The 16,838-nt window shown below is 39.3% G+C and overlaps 1 protein-coding gene across 4 annotated transcripts; it reads right to left on the bottom strand.

The window, feature by feature from the left end:
- Positions 1–3,009: 3,009 nt before the first annotated feature.
- g3bp2a (G3BP stress granule assembly factor 2a) lies at positions 3,010–13,985 on the bottom strand. Of its 4 annotated transcripts, none has more exons than XM_069689319.1 (13): positions 13,800–13,984; positions 11,923–12,041; positions 11,746–11,827; positions 10,917–11,090; positions 10,227–10,317; positions 10,010–10,115; positions 9,718–9,898; positions 9,233–9,334; positions 8,123–8,225; positions 7,977–8,036; positions 7,707–7,838; positions 7,472–7,599; positions 3,010–6,331 (listed from the first exon to the last, which is right to left on the bottom strand). In XM_069689319.1, the coding sequence occupies exons 2-13, from the start codon at positions 12,015–12,017 to the stop codon at positions 6,050–6,052; spliced, it is 1,536 nt and encodes a 511-aa protein (XP_069545420.1). In that variant the 5' UTR covers positions 12,018–12,041; positions 13,800–13,984; the 3' UTR covers positions 3,010–6,049. The 4 variants fall into 4 exon arrangements, with proteins under 4 accessions (XP_069545420.1, XP_069545421.1, XP_069545422.1 ...); XM_069689320.1 differs by having other exon boundaries at positions 7,481–7,599; positions 13,800–13,983; XM_069689321.1 differs by lacking the exon at positions 9,233–9,334 and having other exon boundaries at positions 13,800–13,985.
- Between the last annotated feature and the right edge of the window lie 2,853 nt (positions 13,986–16,838).

Raw genomic sequence — 16,838 nt, 5'->3', positions numbered from 1 at the left:
TGAACACTTTATGCAATGCAACATATTTTATGAACTGGTCAGATACTTTGTATGTAAAATGTAAAAAAAAAAAGTTACCTAATAACTATAACTGTCAAATACATGCAGTGGAATTAAAAGCAAAATATTTTCATCAGAAATGTAGTGGAGGAGAGGTATAAAGTAGTACAAATGAAAATATAATTACCTCGAAATAGTGCTTATTGTAACTGAAATTACTGAGTTATGTATTACAATAAGGGCAGCACAGTGGTGCAGTGGTTAGCACTGTCGCCTCACAGCGAGGAGGCTCTGGGCTTGATCCCGGCCTGGGGCCTCTCTGTGTGGCGTTTGCATGTTCTCCCCGTGCCTGCGTGGGTTCTCTCCGGGTACTCCGGCTTCCTCCCGAAGACATTGGGGTTAATTGGTGGTTCTACAAAATTGCCCTTAGGGGTGAATGAGTGCGTGAATGGTCTTTGTTTCTGTCTGTCTATAAGTGTCGGACCTGTGATAGACTGGCGACCTGTCCAGGGTGGACCCTGCCTTTTCCCAAAAGTAAGCTGAGATGACCCCATGACCCTGTTCAGGATAAAGCGTCTAATGGATGGATTTATTACAATAACAATTTATGGAACAAGACAGGAAACAGGAGTCCAGTACTTTAAGGAAACACAGTCAAATGACGGAAACACGTGGAAAATTAAATACGACATGAGAAAATGGAGGTTTAGCAACATATTACATGACATTTGGATTATCCCAAGGCTGGATTTACCTGCCAGGGCGACCCTGGGCCAAAAGTGCTGGGCTCCTATCAACCCCTTTTTCCTCTTTCTCTATGTTCATGGACTGCATCTCTGAGCTGGAACATTATGTGGCTTCAGGTTTGCTGAGTAGTAATCTGATTAAAGACCGGGGGGGGAGAGAGAAATGGAAGTAACTTCAGAGCAACTGAGGAGGGATCTCTCTTCCAGGATGGACAGGCATGCAGTGGATGTTGTGTATAGAATAGAGCAAAACAGCTAAATTTCCACATGGAAAATCAGGGTGACAATATCAGATATAAATTGTAAATATGAAGAATGTGTATCCACAAGGACAACATCAACTCCACCACGAAGACCTGGAAAGACACCATTCACACAGATGGAGAAGGCCTTCATGTCAACTAACATTGTACATCCCTATCTCCCAATAAAGTTACAATTGATCAGATTACTGCAGACCAATTTCAACACAGGAAACGTGGGACTTTTTTGCCGTCAAGTAATCTGCACATTTATTCAGATGACATTAAAAACCGAGCGCCATGTAGGGCTGCAGTCCCCCAACACCACCCACTGCCCCAGATACCAAAAGAAAGTCACTAAAACACGTGGATTTTTTCTATTAATGCGGCTGTTATATTTCAATTCAAGGAGACCAAAAACTTAGAAAACTATTTTTATCAACAACAGGGCCATTTTTTTAATTTATTTTTTTTATTTTTTATCTCTAATCAGCAGAAAGCTAGGGATGTAGCTTGCTAAGGTCACATCTTCTCAGTTTTCTGAGATTTGGGGGGAGTGTCTTCTGAACGGGTTTTAAACAGCATTCAAATCTAACAGTGACAAATGAAGCCTGCAGATTGCAGTCTATTTTCACCGTGAGCTGTCAAAAATGACAATTTGCAAAAAAAAAAAGAAAGAAAAAAGATTGTCTAACGTATTTTCATTCCTTGTTTTGGGTATCTGGTTGTGCTGGAGGAGGGACTTGGGTTGACATTGAATCCTGCGTATACAGCTCTGCATTCATATGCAGTTAATATTATTATAGAATTACAAGACATAATAGCAGTACATCTTGTATTCCTGCAGCTCCTCATTGCAGCAAACAAAGTGATAAATGTAAAATCATCTGAGTGAGAGACTCATATAACACAGGCCACTGTTGTTTATAGGCCGGTGGTACCTTTGTTATTGAGATTTTTTCTCACAGTAACAGGTCAGCAGCCAGGATTTTAGAAATGCTGAGTCTAAATTCTTCAAATGCTTTTCAAATAGACTCTGCTTGTTCCCATGATATACATCTCTTTGGTAAAGAGATGCCAAATCTTTTTTTAATCTAATTTCTGTATTTTATTTTACCGTTCTTTTAAATTTGTTTAATTTCCTTTTTTTCCCCACCAGTTTCACTTCTTTGGTTGGACCACAATAGAGGCGTCACTCTGTAAACACAGATGTCTGTCACTATTGGAGTAACAGTGTGATAAAGTAGCACATTGGTCAGCCAAATACCTTACGACTAATGAAGCGACACTACTGGTCAGGGAAAAGCTGTGACTTCCTGTATATGTCTCAAATGAAAAGCCCTCCAGCATTTCACACCCAGTTCAGGTATCGACGAGGTTTGACCTACAGTATCGTTTCTGTACTTCTCAGCTGGTGTATATGAAAATACTTTCTCATACTGGAGTTAATCAATTATTGTGACATGGACACAGATGAGCTGCAGAAAACAGATGGATGAATTAAGCAATGTTAAAAAAAAAATGAATTTAAAAGATTTAGCCAAAACTGACTCTTCAGCTTTTTAACAACTGTGGCTTGCTGTCACACCAGTCTCACATGGTTTACAGATGTATAATGCCTCCTGGCAGCTCACAGAGAGAAAAACTATTCAAGACCTTTGGTAAACAGACAGGAATTTCTAGCACCTTTTAAGGGGATTTTTAAAGCAAAGTGAATTTAATGCTTTTAAAATATTTCTGGATCTGCAGATACCCTGAATAATTTTCACCTTGCAAAATGAAACTCCAGCTACAACCAAACATGTCTTTAGAAGAGCAGAATATCTGAATTAAAAACAATCTTCAATGTTTCACACTGAGACAGGCACCACAGTCAGGAGTTTTTCTACTTTTCTCCACAAGCCTGTAAAAAAAATGTTTTATTTTCTCCCTGTGTTTGTGCTTATAAGGCTCAACGTGCAACAATATTTACATAATCTCTTAAGGAATTTACCTGTAAACATGACAAACGGCATGAGCCATGCTGTTATCAGTAGTTTATTGTATGTTAAGTCCAACACATTCAAAATGGAAAGAAAAGAAAAAAAAAAAATCTAAACTAAAAACCAAAGAAGATTCTCCAGCTGCAACAGTTTTGTACTAGCAACAAGTAAAGGGTAAACACAGTAAAAATTAAAGATGGCAGCCAAATGTTTACCACACCTGCTAAAGCCAAGAAGATACTTCTATTTCCATTCAAAAAAAAGGACTGGAATGATTCACAATGAGGATCCACTAATTGCATTTTTAACCACAGGAAAAAACAAATTTACAGCTTTTTTTTCTTTTTTCTTTTGAGAATCCTTTGAAGTTTGGAAAGGGATGAGTTGTCGAAGACCTTGGTGAAAAAAGGAGAATTATCCAACCGTAAATCTCTATGCTCAAACATTTTACCACCACTGACATGTAAAAGCACTAGATTGGTCTGAAAGCATGATGGCTCTTCTTCACCACTCTCTTCATTGACCATTGCTGTAAAAAGTACGATTGCAGTCGAGTGCCCATGTTAAGCAATTACCTGACAAAAAAACATTTGGTGGGGTGGAGGCACCCGTGAGAACCGTTAATACACTCAACGACCAAAGAACTGTAATATTTCTGTAATATCAGGTCAAAAGCTCATAGTAAATTAAAATCTGTTCAACATCTATTCGCACATTTGATTTAATCTCAACCGCAAGGGCCAGTAGCCAAACATTACTGTGGAAATCTACCTTAAATGTGCCATGTCTGTACATCACATCTTGTTTGAACTGTGAGGGAGCGCAGATATTATTTCACACCGATAACAAGATGAGCACTACTAGTTTCTATTTCTTTGCCAGATGAGAAATTTTGAGAGGCTGTGTTCTAGATTGTCCCAGAAATGTTGGAAATAGTGCAATACCACCAGACAAGGAAGACCTCAGTATATTTGCCCAGAAAAATGCTACATCGTCATTTTACTTCCCATTTCAGTGCAAGATAATAACAAAATAATAACAAAAACAAAAGCGAACATCTAATTTGTCATGTTTTCCTTCCAGCTGAAACAAAAAGGTCTTCCCTCCCTACCGAGTGGTAAAAACAAAAGATGCTAGTCGACGACAAGGAGCAGAATGGTATGGCATTTAGATTAGACTCGCCTTGAATGGAAAAAAAAAATAACTGAATAAGCACAGTGAATAATCAGCATATGAAAATACAAATGCATTAACGCTAGAAAAGTGAGCACAATTATTTTCTTGTTTGTAGGCTTGAGCTGTAGCCAGCCTACCCACACAGATCCTTACAAAAGTGTTGCTGAGAAAAACAACAGTCTGACAATTTGTGAGTCCAGAGATTAACCCGAGTGCTGCCATGAGTCACGAAAAACGATGGTCCGACTCAAAGTAAGGATCAACAGTGTCTGAAATCATACCGAGAGACAGTCACGCTTTCCAAAACCTTCAATCTTCACTGAACCCATGGTTGTGTAGAGCTATGACTTGTTAAACCAAGGACCAAACATTTCACCGTCACCATCTTTAATGTACCATTTTCGTTGGGAGAAGTTCTTCAGGTGCGCCTCGTCACCATTTAACATCAAAGAGAATTCGAGGCACCTATTGTCTCTACAAAACCCAGGAACAGACACAAGTACAACACAAATGTACAAAACTCACAGCAGATCATCTTAGGTAGTAAAACAGTATGGAAAAAATGAAATATGCATCTGAAAAACAAATCTTATGAATACTGCAAGTATTTTTTTTTTTTTTAATCTGCTCCCAGCAGACAAGAGTTCAAAACGAGCAGCTCCGTGAACGAGGAGGCAGCAAGCCCCGAACCGCTTTACACTTTAGTAAGACTGGAAAAGGTGAAAGAGAAGGCACCATCATGCTTTTATCAAGTCAAGAGAGAAATGAAAATATACACAGAAAAGCAAAACATACAGTAAACTATGATTTTTGCTGTACATTTATTCTGTTACGCTGCACGTAAGACAGGAAGGGAGGGAAGAGGGCAGGAGGTGTCACCCATCCCGGTTTCGCAGTCAAGCTGGCAGGAAAAAAAAAGAAGAAAAAAAAAAAAAGAAGGAAAAACAACAACTTGGAATTAAAAGAAAAACAGAGCGAGCCGCCATTATTACCACACTTCTATTGTTCAACTTTGTTTCTTGTTTATCCTTTGTCCCCCCACTCATTTGATGAAAGTCCAGGATTTGAGCTTTTCTTTTTTTATTGGATTAATAAGCGAGGAAAAGTATTGTGTAGATTTGCTCGTCATCTTGTCCATCCAGCAGTAATTGAAGCGCAGTTTTTGGGTCAAAAGTGTGAAAAGTACATTGGTCACAGCAGACGGGCTGTGAGGGAGGTCTGCCCCGGTATGTCGTATCGCTTTGAGACACAACAGGTCTCTCCAGCTGCGTTCCGAGCTTGGATGTCAATGTAACATGACAAAAAGTACCCATTAGTGCATACTGATGAATGCATTATGCAATTTTTTTTTTGAAGCAGTGGTCTCTCAAAAAGGAAAAAAGTAAAAAGCAAGCTTTTCCCCTGAAACTGCACAAATTTTGCATCTCACTCTTCTCCAACAATAACGGGCAGAAAACTACCATATAAAATGTGCAATAGAGGGATTTCGTGAAGCAGCGCCTCAGTTAAGTCAAGGCATATAATCTCTTTTCCAAATGATGGGCTGTATTATTGTAGTTAAAAGTCTCATCAGTCCCTCCTAATGTGGCAAATTACTCCGGGTTGGTTTGCCTTTTTTCACAAATTTACAAATTAAAGTTTGTGAATTCTTGAGATACCCGAAAAGGATGCTCAGCTCACAACTAATAAGCGACATTTTTTTTGTTTGCTTATTCTGTTCTGTCTATTTCACAAACAAATGGTTGACAGGCTGTCACATTCCAAAGCAAAGAGGGAACAAAAAAATAAAATATAAAACAAAAAACAAATATATACTTTTATACATGAAGATTTCTTTTCGTTAACGAGAACGGCTGAAGATGAAGAACACGGTACTATTTCCACGCTGCAGGTGGAGCTCTTCTCAGCGGCGCTGGGTCGTGAAGCGGCCCTCCCCCTGGCCACCAGAACCTCTTCCAGAGCCCATGCCAGGTTTGGGGGCCATACCACCTCGAGGTGGTGGTCCCCTCCCGTCACGTTCGCGCATCATTCCGCTTCCCACGATGCCTCGCGAACCTCCGGGACCCCGGTCGTTGCGCCTCATGTCCCGACGTTCATCTCCTCCGCCGCGGGTCTCGCGTTCGCGCACTGCCCTCGTCTTCTTCTCCTCTACATTCAGACGCACCTCGCCTCGAAACATGATGGGCTGCAGAGAGAACGGCGAGGTCAAGACAGGAAGAGGACCACTTAATATTTGTGTCACCACCCACATTATTCAATGGGCTTGCGCACACAAGCTGGTCGGTCCCAAACCCGTCACCAGCATTGCTTGGTATCTCTGTCCTGCTGAGTTCTGTGTTTAACCTCTGACCCTGCATTCAGACTGGCAGCAGCTACGTGTGAAACAACACAGCCGACACCAACCCCGTGTTGCTGTGCCCGCGTGGGGGACTCTGGCAAAAAAAAAAAAAAAAGTTGAACCTCGTTTAACTTTTGCTGCGATGTAGCGTCGTGTGGCAGGACTCCGTTAGAGACGGACACGTGGAAGCTGCTCGTGGATTTCTTCGCAGCAGGAACAGATAGAACGGCTTTCTTTAAAGCTTTGGAGATGTTTGAAATTGTGTCCAAATATTAACAGGACTTCCTGAATTGCAATTCATTGCCTCATGGGTACCTGAAGCAATACGCCCAATCAAAGCAGCATCTTGCATTGTTTTTACATGTGGCTGTTGTTGATCTGGAGCCTATTAGAGCATCACTGTATTAACCTGTTGTCCCTCAAACTATTCCAGGTTATTCACAATTCAAAGCGTTTTTATGGAGCAGCTACTTGAGATGTTGGTAAATACGAAGCTCTGCTGAAGATTGCCAGAGTGCCTCCTGCTTCTTTGGGTGGAGATATTGCATATAAACAGGCTGTTTTTTAGCAGAACATTTCTGTCAAAACAGTTTTATCTGCAATTGAGACAAAACAAAGCATCCTCATTAACCTCAAATAGTCATATTCCCAGGGTATTTTCATAACTCCAGGGTGGTTGCGCTGTGGCAAAACTAAACTATCTCAATTTTTGCTGTGCTGATCAAATTAAATATGTAAATTCTACTGATTTGGAAAGAAATACGGAAGATTTAAGCTGCAAAAAGCATGGTGCAGCATAACCTCCTCTTGTTTTTCTACACTTACAAGCTCAAGCCATGCAAACATATTTATTATAAAAGGACAACGCATTTCAGGTCCCTTGGGAGTTATTCCAAACTGAGCAGGGAATTGAAATAAAGCGTCAAATGAAGTGTAAGAATGTGTCACCAAACAAATGAAAGTGGGTAATGAAATATTAATACATGCCCCTTCTACCTTGGCCCCCAGGATTCTTTGGACAGGATCAGAGTCGTCAAAGACCACAAATCCAAAGTTGGGCAGCTTTCCACCAACACCCTTGGTGTTGATCCGCAGTTCCACCACATTTCCATACGCTGAAAGAGAAAAGAACAAAAAAAAAAAGAATCACAAACAGGTTTTGGATGACTTTAACAGGATATTGAACATGTCCTGACAAAATGTTGCTTTCTGAAAAACATACTCATGAAGAACTCTTTGAGCTCGCTCTCATCAATGTCATGTGGGAGGTTGCCAACAAAAAGCTGGTGGCTGTCAGGGTACCGGACGATCCGCCTGCTGTCCATGTCACCAGATTCAGCATCTCCCCGGCCCCCTGCAGGTCCGAACGACAGGCAGGAAAACAAATCCCACATGAGATCAGCACCACGTCTTCTGAATCAAAAACAACTGGGCAAGATTTTCATTAAGAAATCAAAAGAAAATAATTATGAAATGTGATTTAAACCTTCACCTTTGTTAACAAAACTCAAGTGCGGTTTCCCCGTTTGTGACTCCGAAGATGAAACACCATCTAACAGTGACAGAGACGTGCAGATTGTAAAAATAGATGAAAAAGTGAAGAAGCCTAAATCTGGTGAGGATTATTGAGAGCTTTACCTGGTCTGGGACCCCGCTGAGTGAAGGTCGGTCTGTCACGAGTACGCTGGTCTCTGGGGCGAAGAGGTGCCGTCTGTGTCTCTGGCTTGGCATCCACTCTGGGCTATAGGAGGGAGATGTCACAAGAAAAAGAGGAAATGAATTCCATCACTTTCCTCGTTGCTTTATGCAAGATCAAGTCAGTCCAGCTGAGCTGATTATGCTTGCATATTTTTGCTGTATTGTTTGACGCTTCATTTAATGTTTTTTGGTCATCGTGATCTTTGCAGGACAATTTTTATTTTATCATGAAGTATTTGTGTCACATACTGGCTAGTACCATTTATCAGTAGCTTCAGGGTTTGATAAGAAGAATAATTTTCCTCAGCTTTTTTCCTCCTTTTTGTTCATGTAGCTGTTAAAATTTTGAACAATTTGAACTACAGTACATGTTACGACAAACGGCCTCTGCTTTGCATTGGTTTTAGTTACCAAAAACACCAACTCATTTATATATATATATATATATATTTTTTTTTTAAATGTGGTTAAGGACCTTGTTAAGTCACACATTTAATTCTATCAGCTACACACGTCTGGTTACTACATTCATAAAGTACTTTGACCAATTACTTTTTTGAAAATTCACTATATTTAGATGTGCACTGATTGGCAAATGTAAAACTACATGTAGGTGATTTAGGATTTTGTCTATATCACTCTTACAGCGAGTCATGCTTATATAGTCATATCCTAACTACAGTGCTGTACAGTCATCTATCAAAACTCAAAAATTCTGGGGTTTTCTTGTCTCAATTCATGAGCACAATGAACATGGCACTGAGATTAGCACAATCTCTTTCAGAATACTCAGTGCATGGTAACAACAATCTTTTTTCTAGGTTTTTTTTGACTGTGCTGTCTGAAAAGTGAAAATCTAATTATTGCACATTAGAGGTTACTAAATAACCATCTATTGCTGCTCTTCACCACTATTTCAATGTGAGTTCATCTTTGAAACAAACATCATGGCAGATGCCTGTATAGTGGCTGATTTCTAAAAGTTAATTTTATGAGACTACCACTTTAGTTTTTATCATACAAATGTCATAACTAGGCGTGGTGATTTACCTGTGAGCTTGGAGCTTTAACAACATGGGGTGAGATTCCAGAGGAAGTGACTGTGCCAGTAGGAGGCAGGTTTTTACTGGTCACCAATGCCCAGGAGAAAGTCTGTGAGGAATGCATCATTAGCGCTGTACTGACAACGTTGAGCCACAATACTGTGATATCAGTCATTGTAACTGTGGACAAAGCATGTTACTGCCATTACAGGAATCTCTGTTGGATTTGGAAATGTAAAACTTTTCTACGCATCATAAGATGAACAAATTTTATTCTCAATACATTTGAAATAAAATGAAACCTTCCAGCCAAAAGGGTTTTAATTGTATATAAACCATTGACTTTGCTTGTGTTGAGTTTACTGTAGTCGAACAGAGTACAGAGGTTAAGGAGAGCTAATGATGCACTTTAGATTCAATGAACTCAAGACTTGTACTTTAACTGAATAAAACCACTTAGAAGTCAACCATCTAAAAACACATCAGCCTCACCTTTGGTGGCTCCTGGGTGTTTGGTGGAGACTCCACAGGGACCGGTGAGGGAGCTTTCTCCTCCATTTCTTCCAGAACCTTCTCATCTACTTCAGGCTTTATCTCCTCTACTTTGGGCTCTGATTCAGGCTCTGGCTCTGGTTCTGGAGCGGGTTCCTCCATGGGCTCCTCTACGCCATTGCTGCACAGCACAAATCAGAGATGAAGTCACTTCATAAATATAATAAGCTGAAATGGCTAAAGCTTTCATGCCAGACTTAATTGTTCAGAGTTATGATAAACTTTGACATACATGACAGGGTGAGGTTCGTAATAGGTGGTGCTGTTGGGGCTCTCTTGAAGTGGCTCAGGGGACTGCTGCCTCTCTTCTGGCTCCTCTTCAACTTCCTCCTCTGATTCTAAGTGAGAGAGAGAGAGAGAACAAATAAATGAACATCCTCACATTAAAGCAAGAGACCATAGATTAAAAGTAAGCAATAAAAAAACATGGTCTGGATAGGATATCATACCCTCATCAAGCTCAGCTTCAGAGTCTCCAAAAACCTCGTCCTCATAACGGAAGATGTCATTGTGGACATAGAACTTGTTGGCCACCGAACCCTAAAAACATGCGTCATGGAAACAGAATACATCTCAACCCCGTCATCATGATCAAGATGGTTAAACTAGTACATTTTCAAATGATCTTCTATTTTGTTACAGAGTCTTTGATTCAGGGTTTTTTCATTAGTCTAGGTTCGTCCTATTTATCCGCATCACGCCAAACCAAGTAATGATGGCATACACTTCCACTACAGCCTTGCATCATACTGTTGCTTTTTTTACATTACATTTCCGATGGCAAACTGACAAGATGCTTTTATTATGAAGAAATTACAGGAAATACAATTAGCAGGGCTTTGTTTGGTAGTAGTTTCAGTAAACTACTTTACCTTGCTGTGCATGTGGTGGAAAAACACACTTTTCCAGCACAGGTTAACTGTTCTCAGCCATTTGATTAGGTAAATGTGACTACACCCTCCACTATGAAAATCACTGCAACAGCAACTTATCTTGTTACAAGCTCCATTTGAGCCAATCCAGAATTTGAATTTAGAGTTTATAATTAGGCCGTGAATCTAACAAAACAATTCTTTGTTACTGTTAATGGTATTATTCTACCTTGATACCGGCGAATGCTACTCAAAAGTACTACTCACCTCTGGAGCCAGGACAAAAGTTTGCATAAATTTCCTCATAGGCTGGCCATTGTTCGACAGTTCCCCCAGGACTTGCACCACCACTCCATCACTCAGTGTGGCATGGGCATCCACATGCCTGATCTTTGTGTGGCATTCACTGAACTGCAGAGACATGACCTTCTTGTGGATTTCCTAAGAAATGTGGAGAAAAAACAATGAGAGGACAATTAAATCAAAAAATGTATAAATCAACAAACATTCTAAAAAGTGTTTCCTGTTATTTAGAAACAATTTGCTGACATTCAATTATTTACGACGACAATCACTCATGTTACTGTTCACTCGATCCTATAAGTCCCAACAGGTCTTGAAAAGTTCACAAGTGTTTTCAGCAAACTTTTATTGCTATGTTACAATTAGGATAATAGACAGACTTTTTCCTGTCTCATCAAATCTGAATCCCACTTATCTAAAGATTCTTAAACATGATTGAGTTACAAATTTGGTGGTTGGCAATGAGGTGAGTTTAGCCAGTCTGTGGTTTTCTTTCATGTGCACCTATCTATCTATCTGTCTGTCTGTCAATTAGAAAAGGAAAAGAAATCCAGCAACAGAATTTTTAATTGTCACTGAAAAACTGTTCAAAACAATTACTTAATTGACTATTATGTCAGCAATGTTCCCTCCTACAATGCTTTACTCGAGGCTGCCAGTGATTTAATTTGTACCATGTGTTCAATCTTATTAAAATAATGCCTAAAATGATCACTAATGAATCATCTAGTATCAGACATATACTAGAAAATGTTTTTACTGTGAATCTTAATTATTAGGCTATAGCACCTACCGCTTGCCCATACACCGCTTCTGCCAGCTTCCCACTCGGGTCAAGTCCTCCATGAACATAAGAAGAATTCCTCCCATAAAACCTAATGGCAAAACAATGAGGGTTCAAAAGTACGACCAATACCTACAGATTTACTGTCCATTACAGGGTGTGACCACATCACATTGCTCTACTTACCTGTGCAGGAAATCCGGTGCCTTGTTTAAGAGTGTGTAATACTGCCTCACAAACTCCCGCCCTACAAGCAGGGGACTTGGCTTCTCCATCACCATTTCTTTGGTAAACAATATTAAGTGCTGAAACAGAAAAAAAGAAAGAAAAAAGACCAGGATTAAGAATATGTGCCATCATGTATCTGTACACAATCTGGTAGAGGTTTTATTAGGTAGACTTGACAAAATAATACGGTTAAATACAACAGGCCAGCAGTACACAAACTAGTCATGAAAGTTACAATGTTATATTTCCCTTAATAATGTCTCGGAGAGATTTCCAGTAACGCTTTTTTTTTTCTTTCTGAGGCTGGAGTTTGTACTACATTTCATAACTGTACAATTCAAGAGCACAGTTGAAGCAACACTTCTGCAAAACAGCTAACACAAACACTGAAACCTTTGTACTCGCGTTAGGATTGAATTTGCCAGTATTTGGTGTTGTACTCAGCTGCGTTAGTTTTAGATTTGGCGGCAGAGTTTAGAGACATCGACTTGGAAATTTCAGTCAGGAGTCAGTTCGACCGCCTCATTAATTGCTTTACGTCATCCCATTTTAAGGAAGTACATAATGGTGCACATGTAGGTTTAATGCGCCTCAGGTAAACAACATAGACGTGTTTGAGCAGCGAGAACAGGAATCACACTGCAGAGGTTTCCCATTAACAGAGCGTTTCGCTTTCTTTGTCTCGTCGGGCCCATGTTTCATCCGACCATCAATTCAGTGCCAAAAGCGAGACAGCTGACTTGTTTAGCTGGCTGGCTAACACACCGGCCAACACTCAACTGCGCCATCACGTTCATCCAATGAGACAAAGAGGGAAACCGGCTGTGGATAGAAATGGAAACGCCTGATGCAGCTGTTTAAGTCAAGGAGCAGAGAAGGCTAACTTTACACACACACACACACACAAATCAAATCCCGCTTGTTAAAACTGAACATCCAAACATGCGTCTCCCACATCAGCGCGACGCTTTGTGGAGAAGTGGCCTGCTGAGGCCTTTCACGTCTCCGCTCACAACATGTTTGCCATCTCTCAACGTTTGTCGCGTGCTCATTTCAGAGATTAACAGCAAAAGATTCAAGAAATATCATAAAACGCCGTCAGTTCACTCGTCATTACTGTAAAAAACAACAAAAACATCCGGATGGACATGAACGACGGTCGACCAGCTTCACCGCTGTCGCGGACAGAAGAGCAGCTACACGCTAGTTAGCGAGCTAACTTATGGCGTCGTTTTTTTCTTCACCGGCGGCCACTCGTCCCCTCTCGGTGGGAGCATTATAGTTTAACAACGAGCTGGTGCCATCAGTAAACACCGGAGGGGAGAGAAGAAAAAGAAAAAAGGACGACTGACAAGATGTTACTTTTCTGTACTTTCACGCGACCGACTCGTCCAAGACGACGTGACGGTGAGCCGGTGAGTCTCCGTCCACCGTGGCCAAGCGAGGCTCTCCGTAACCCGACAGTACCGGCTTCTTTACTCGACAACCATCGGGGTCAAACGATTCAACCCGCAGGCAACATGAAGCTTCTTCCATTTTGTTTTGTTCCATAAATCAACTTCTTCTCCAACTTGTACTGAACCATCACTGACGAGTTGTTAGCTTACGCTAGCCCGAAGACAACAAAGGAAGGCAGATTCGACTAAATCTGGTTTACGCTCAAAAACGTCCAACCGGATATATAATGTGGATTATTTGTACTTTAGCGACACACTTAAGTTGACAACTTTGAATGATTACTGGCTCCAATCAAGTCGTCCTGGTTTGGAAGAGACAATGCGGCTAACGTGAAGCTAGCTCGCGTTAGCTTTGTGGTCGGCTCACAGCTAACTTACCTTATGAAAGACCTATCTAATGTAGACAGAATTATTTGTAATAAATAACTAAGAGTGGCCGGTCGTAAAGTGTTCTGAATTATTAGAAATAGTGTGATATTTCCCACGCTCCGCTAACTAACAGTTTATGATCTCTGCTTTACCAGAGATTGAAGATTTAAAGTGATAGGTTCGATTTATTGTTTTACCCCTGCAATTTGGGGCAGGGAACCCCCATCGCGGCGATTCAGCCAATGGGCTGGTTACACTCGGCCCGATACATTATGACGTCAGATCAATAACCACTCCCCCATAAACTTTCTTCTGTTGCATTATCCCAAAAACTATTAAACATGTTGAAGCGGTGGTGTACAAAGCACCTGGAAGTCAGGCTTGAGTAAAAGTACAGATATCTGAGTAGAAAATGAGGATTCTAGTGAGCTGCATCATAGAAATTGTTGGATGCAGTATTTTTGAAGCTCGACTCGTGTTTGAGACTAAAAATCAGGATATCTCAATCTGTTATTTTGATTTTGACCATTGTCACAACTCTCCAAGTCTTTCCTTACAGCTATACAAAAGCTGAAACATGTTTTGCACATTGTTAATGATAAATCCAACCCTGCCTGGAGATTCCTAATGCGCTTTCGGTATGAGATGCACCTTGATCTCACCGTCCGTGTTTTAAGTAAAAATGTATTCAGTTTATCCGAAGCTAACATGAGGCTCTATCTGTCCATATTAGTCAAATCAAGTGGACATTTCTCAAGGTTACAGTCTTTTTTGCATCAACATTCCCGTTCCTGTGTCCCTGGAAAGTATTTTCCAGTGGAGGGATAATCATAAAAAAAAGAGGTAATTTTAAATGTAAATAGCAGTGTATATTAACTATCATATTAGACAGGTAAATTTCTGCATCATTCCAATAATAATAGTTCCCCTACTCCATTAGGGGTCATAGTGGGGGTCAGTTATGGAGCAAAACCTGCAGCCCCACTGACTTATTAATTATGCATCAAAATGTCGTTTCAGAGTAATTGTGCTTTGACATAAATGTACACAAAATAACAGCTGGGTTGCATGTTTCCTGATGATTTGTCATATGTGCGTTGGCCGTAACAAATCTGGACATTAAGCACCACCATGTGGTCAAGCAAGCTTTGTGCACTTTGGTTAAACAATTATTTTCTTTTTGGTAAAACAAAAAAGCATTATTACAATATCCAGTGGGGTAAAATAATTACAAATCTGAACTGAATTTTGAGTTTAATAAAATATTTCAAAAATATGGGGGATGGTTGGGATTACATAAATTTCACTTGTACGGATACAAAGTTTGCTTTTATATAGGGAACTACATTGAGAAATATTGTTTTTTACAGGGCGGGTGCCTTTTTCATTTTGAAATCTTTAAAAAAAATGTAAACTAGATAATTCCTCTCTATTTATTAATATGACATGTTTATTGCTTGTAATCTATGGCATATGAAGCACCTTTAAAAATGATCAGTGTTATGAGCATCAGTCTTACATTGTATAGCACAGCCATAGCCATAGGTTATCAAATATATGAACAGCATTATGAATAAGCAGACACCTGGAGATGATTAACAGTGAAATTTTTTTAATTTAAAATTTGTTATGATGCACATGGATGTAACTGAAATACTGGACACTTCAGTTCAGCTTTTCACCACAATATTCTGTCCAACATTCTACGATTGCTTTCACACAGTTTTTACAACAAAGTCACAGTGTGCAATTTCTTTTTGCAAAGAGCCAAACAGCCTATAAATGGTCCATGTCTATTACATGGGCCACAATCTCCAATTTAGATGTTCCTTCATTAGCTGAGAAAATTCTCCTTGATTTTTTTTTTTTTTTAGATAGATAGATAGATAGATAGATAGATAGATAGATAGATAGATAGATAGATAGATAGATAGATAGATAGATAGATAGATAGATAGATAGATAGATAGATAGATAGATAGATAGATAGATACTTTATTAATCCCACAAGGGGAATTTTTTTCCACCACAACAGCATTAATAGATATAGGTGAAGCAATATAAATAACAGAGTCAAAAATATGAAATATAAAAAGGCACACTATATACAATAGAATAATATTAAATTAAACTAACTAAACAATAGTGCAAAGATTTAAACAAATAAAGAAACAACCAACAGTGCAATGGTGTTATAGTTGTGAGGTTGATTTGGCCAGAGGTGATTTGTTGTATAGTCTTAATGCAGTGGGCAGGAAGCTATAGTTAAACTATTTTAAAGCCCACTTGGATTCACTGAAATGCATCGTTTTTCTGAGCTTGTTGATTTTTTAGAGATACGTGGTTCTTACTGAAAAGAAACAATACAAACATGATAATCATATATAATATAATCCATTACTGCAGATTAAACTAACAATACCTACATAAAGTAGGTAAACCTTAAAAAGGCACAATCTTAAATAACTGCATCACTGAAATGGATATTAATTAGTAGTATTAATACAATAACATAATTTACAATAGTAATACTAACAGGAAGCATTGCTATGTTGTGTGCTTTTATTTGGCATTTTGCTGATAATACTTTGCCCACATAGGTTACCTTTACTAAAGTAAGTTTTTGGACCATGACTTTCACATGTAGTCAAGTATTTTTACAGTGTGGTATTTGTACTTTTACAAAAGTAAAAGGACCTGAATACTTCTTCCACCACTGCTTCTTTTCAGCAAGGACCGCTTTGCCAAGTGCTTTATTTGTCATAGCAACCACAGACCCAAACATACAGAGGTTATGTAACTTTGTATTCTTCTAAATACTGTAGGCTATTACATTTGAATTAAATGCAAGGCTTCCTGGTCATCTCAAATTGTTCAAAAAGGCTAAAAAAAGATTTCAAATAAATTATTAAAAACATATGGGCAACTAAGCTATAAATTCTGATAGCCTATTTATTCTACCAATCAACAAAAACAATCCCAAACTAGTTCAATATTTAGAAACTGTGAATTCAAACAACGAATATATGAAAACTTTTAAAAAGATGT

This window comes from Brachyistius frenatus, unplaced genomic scaffold (genome assembly GCF_029030835.1).
Source record: "Brachyistius frenatus isolate BFR_SWC_R1_liver_20210118 unplaced genomic scaffold, ASM2903083v1 Contig_7, whole genome shotgun sequence".
In the NCBI taxonomy this organism is placed as follows: Eukaryota; Metazoa; Chordata; class Actinopteri; family Embiotocidae; genus Brachyistius; species Brachyistius frenatus.
This window is presented reverse-complemented; position numbering and strand designations above follow the sequence as displayed.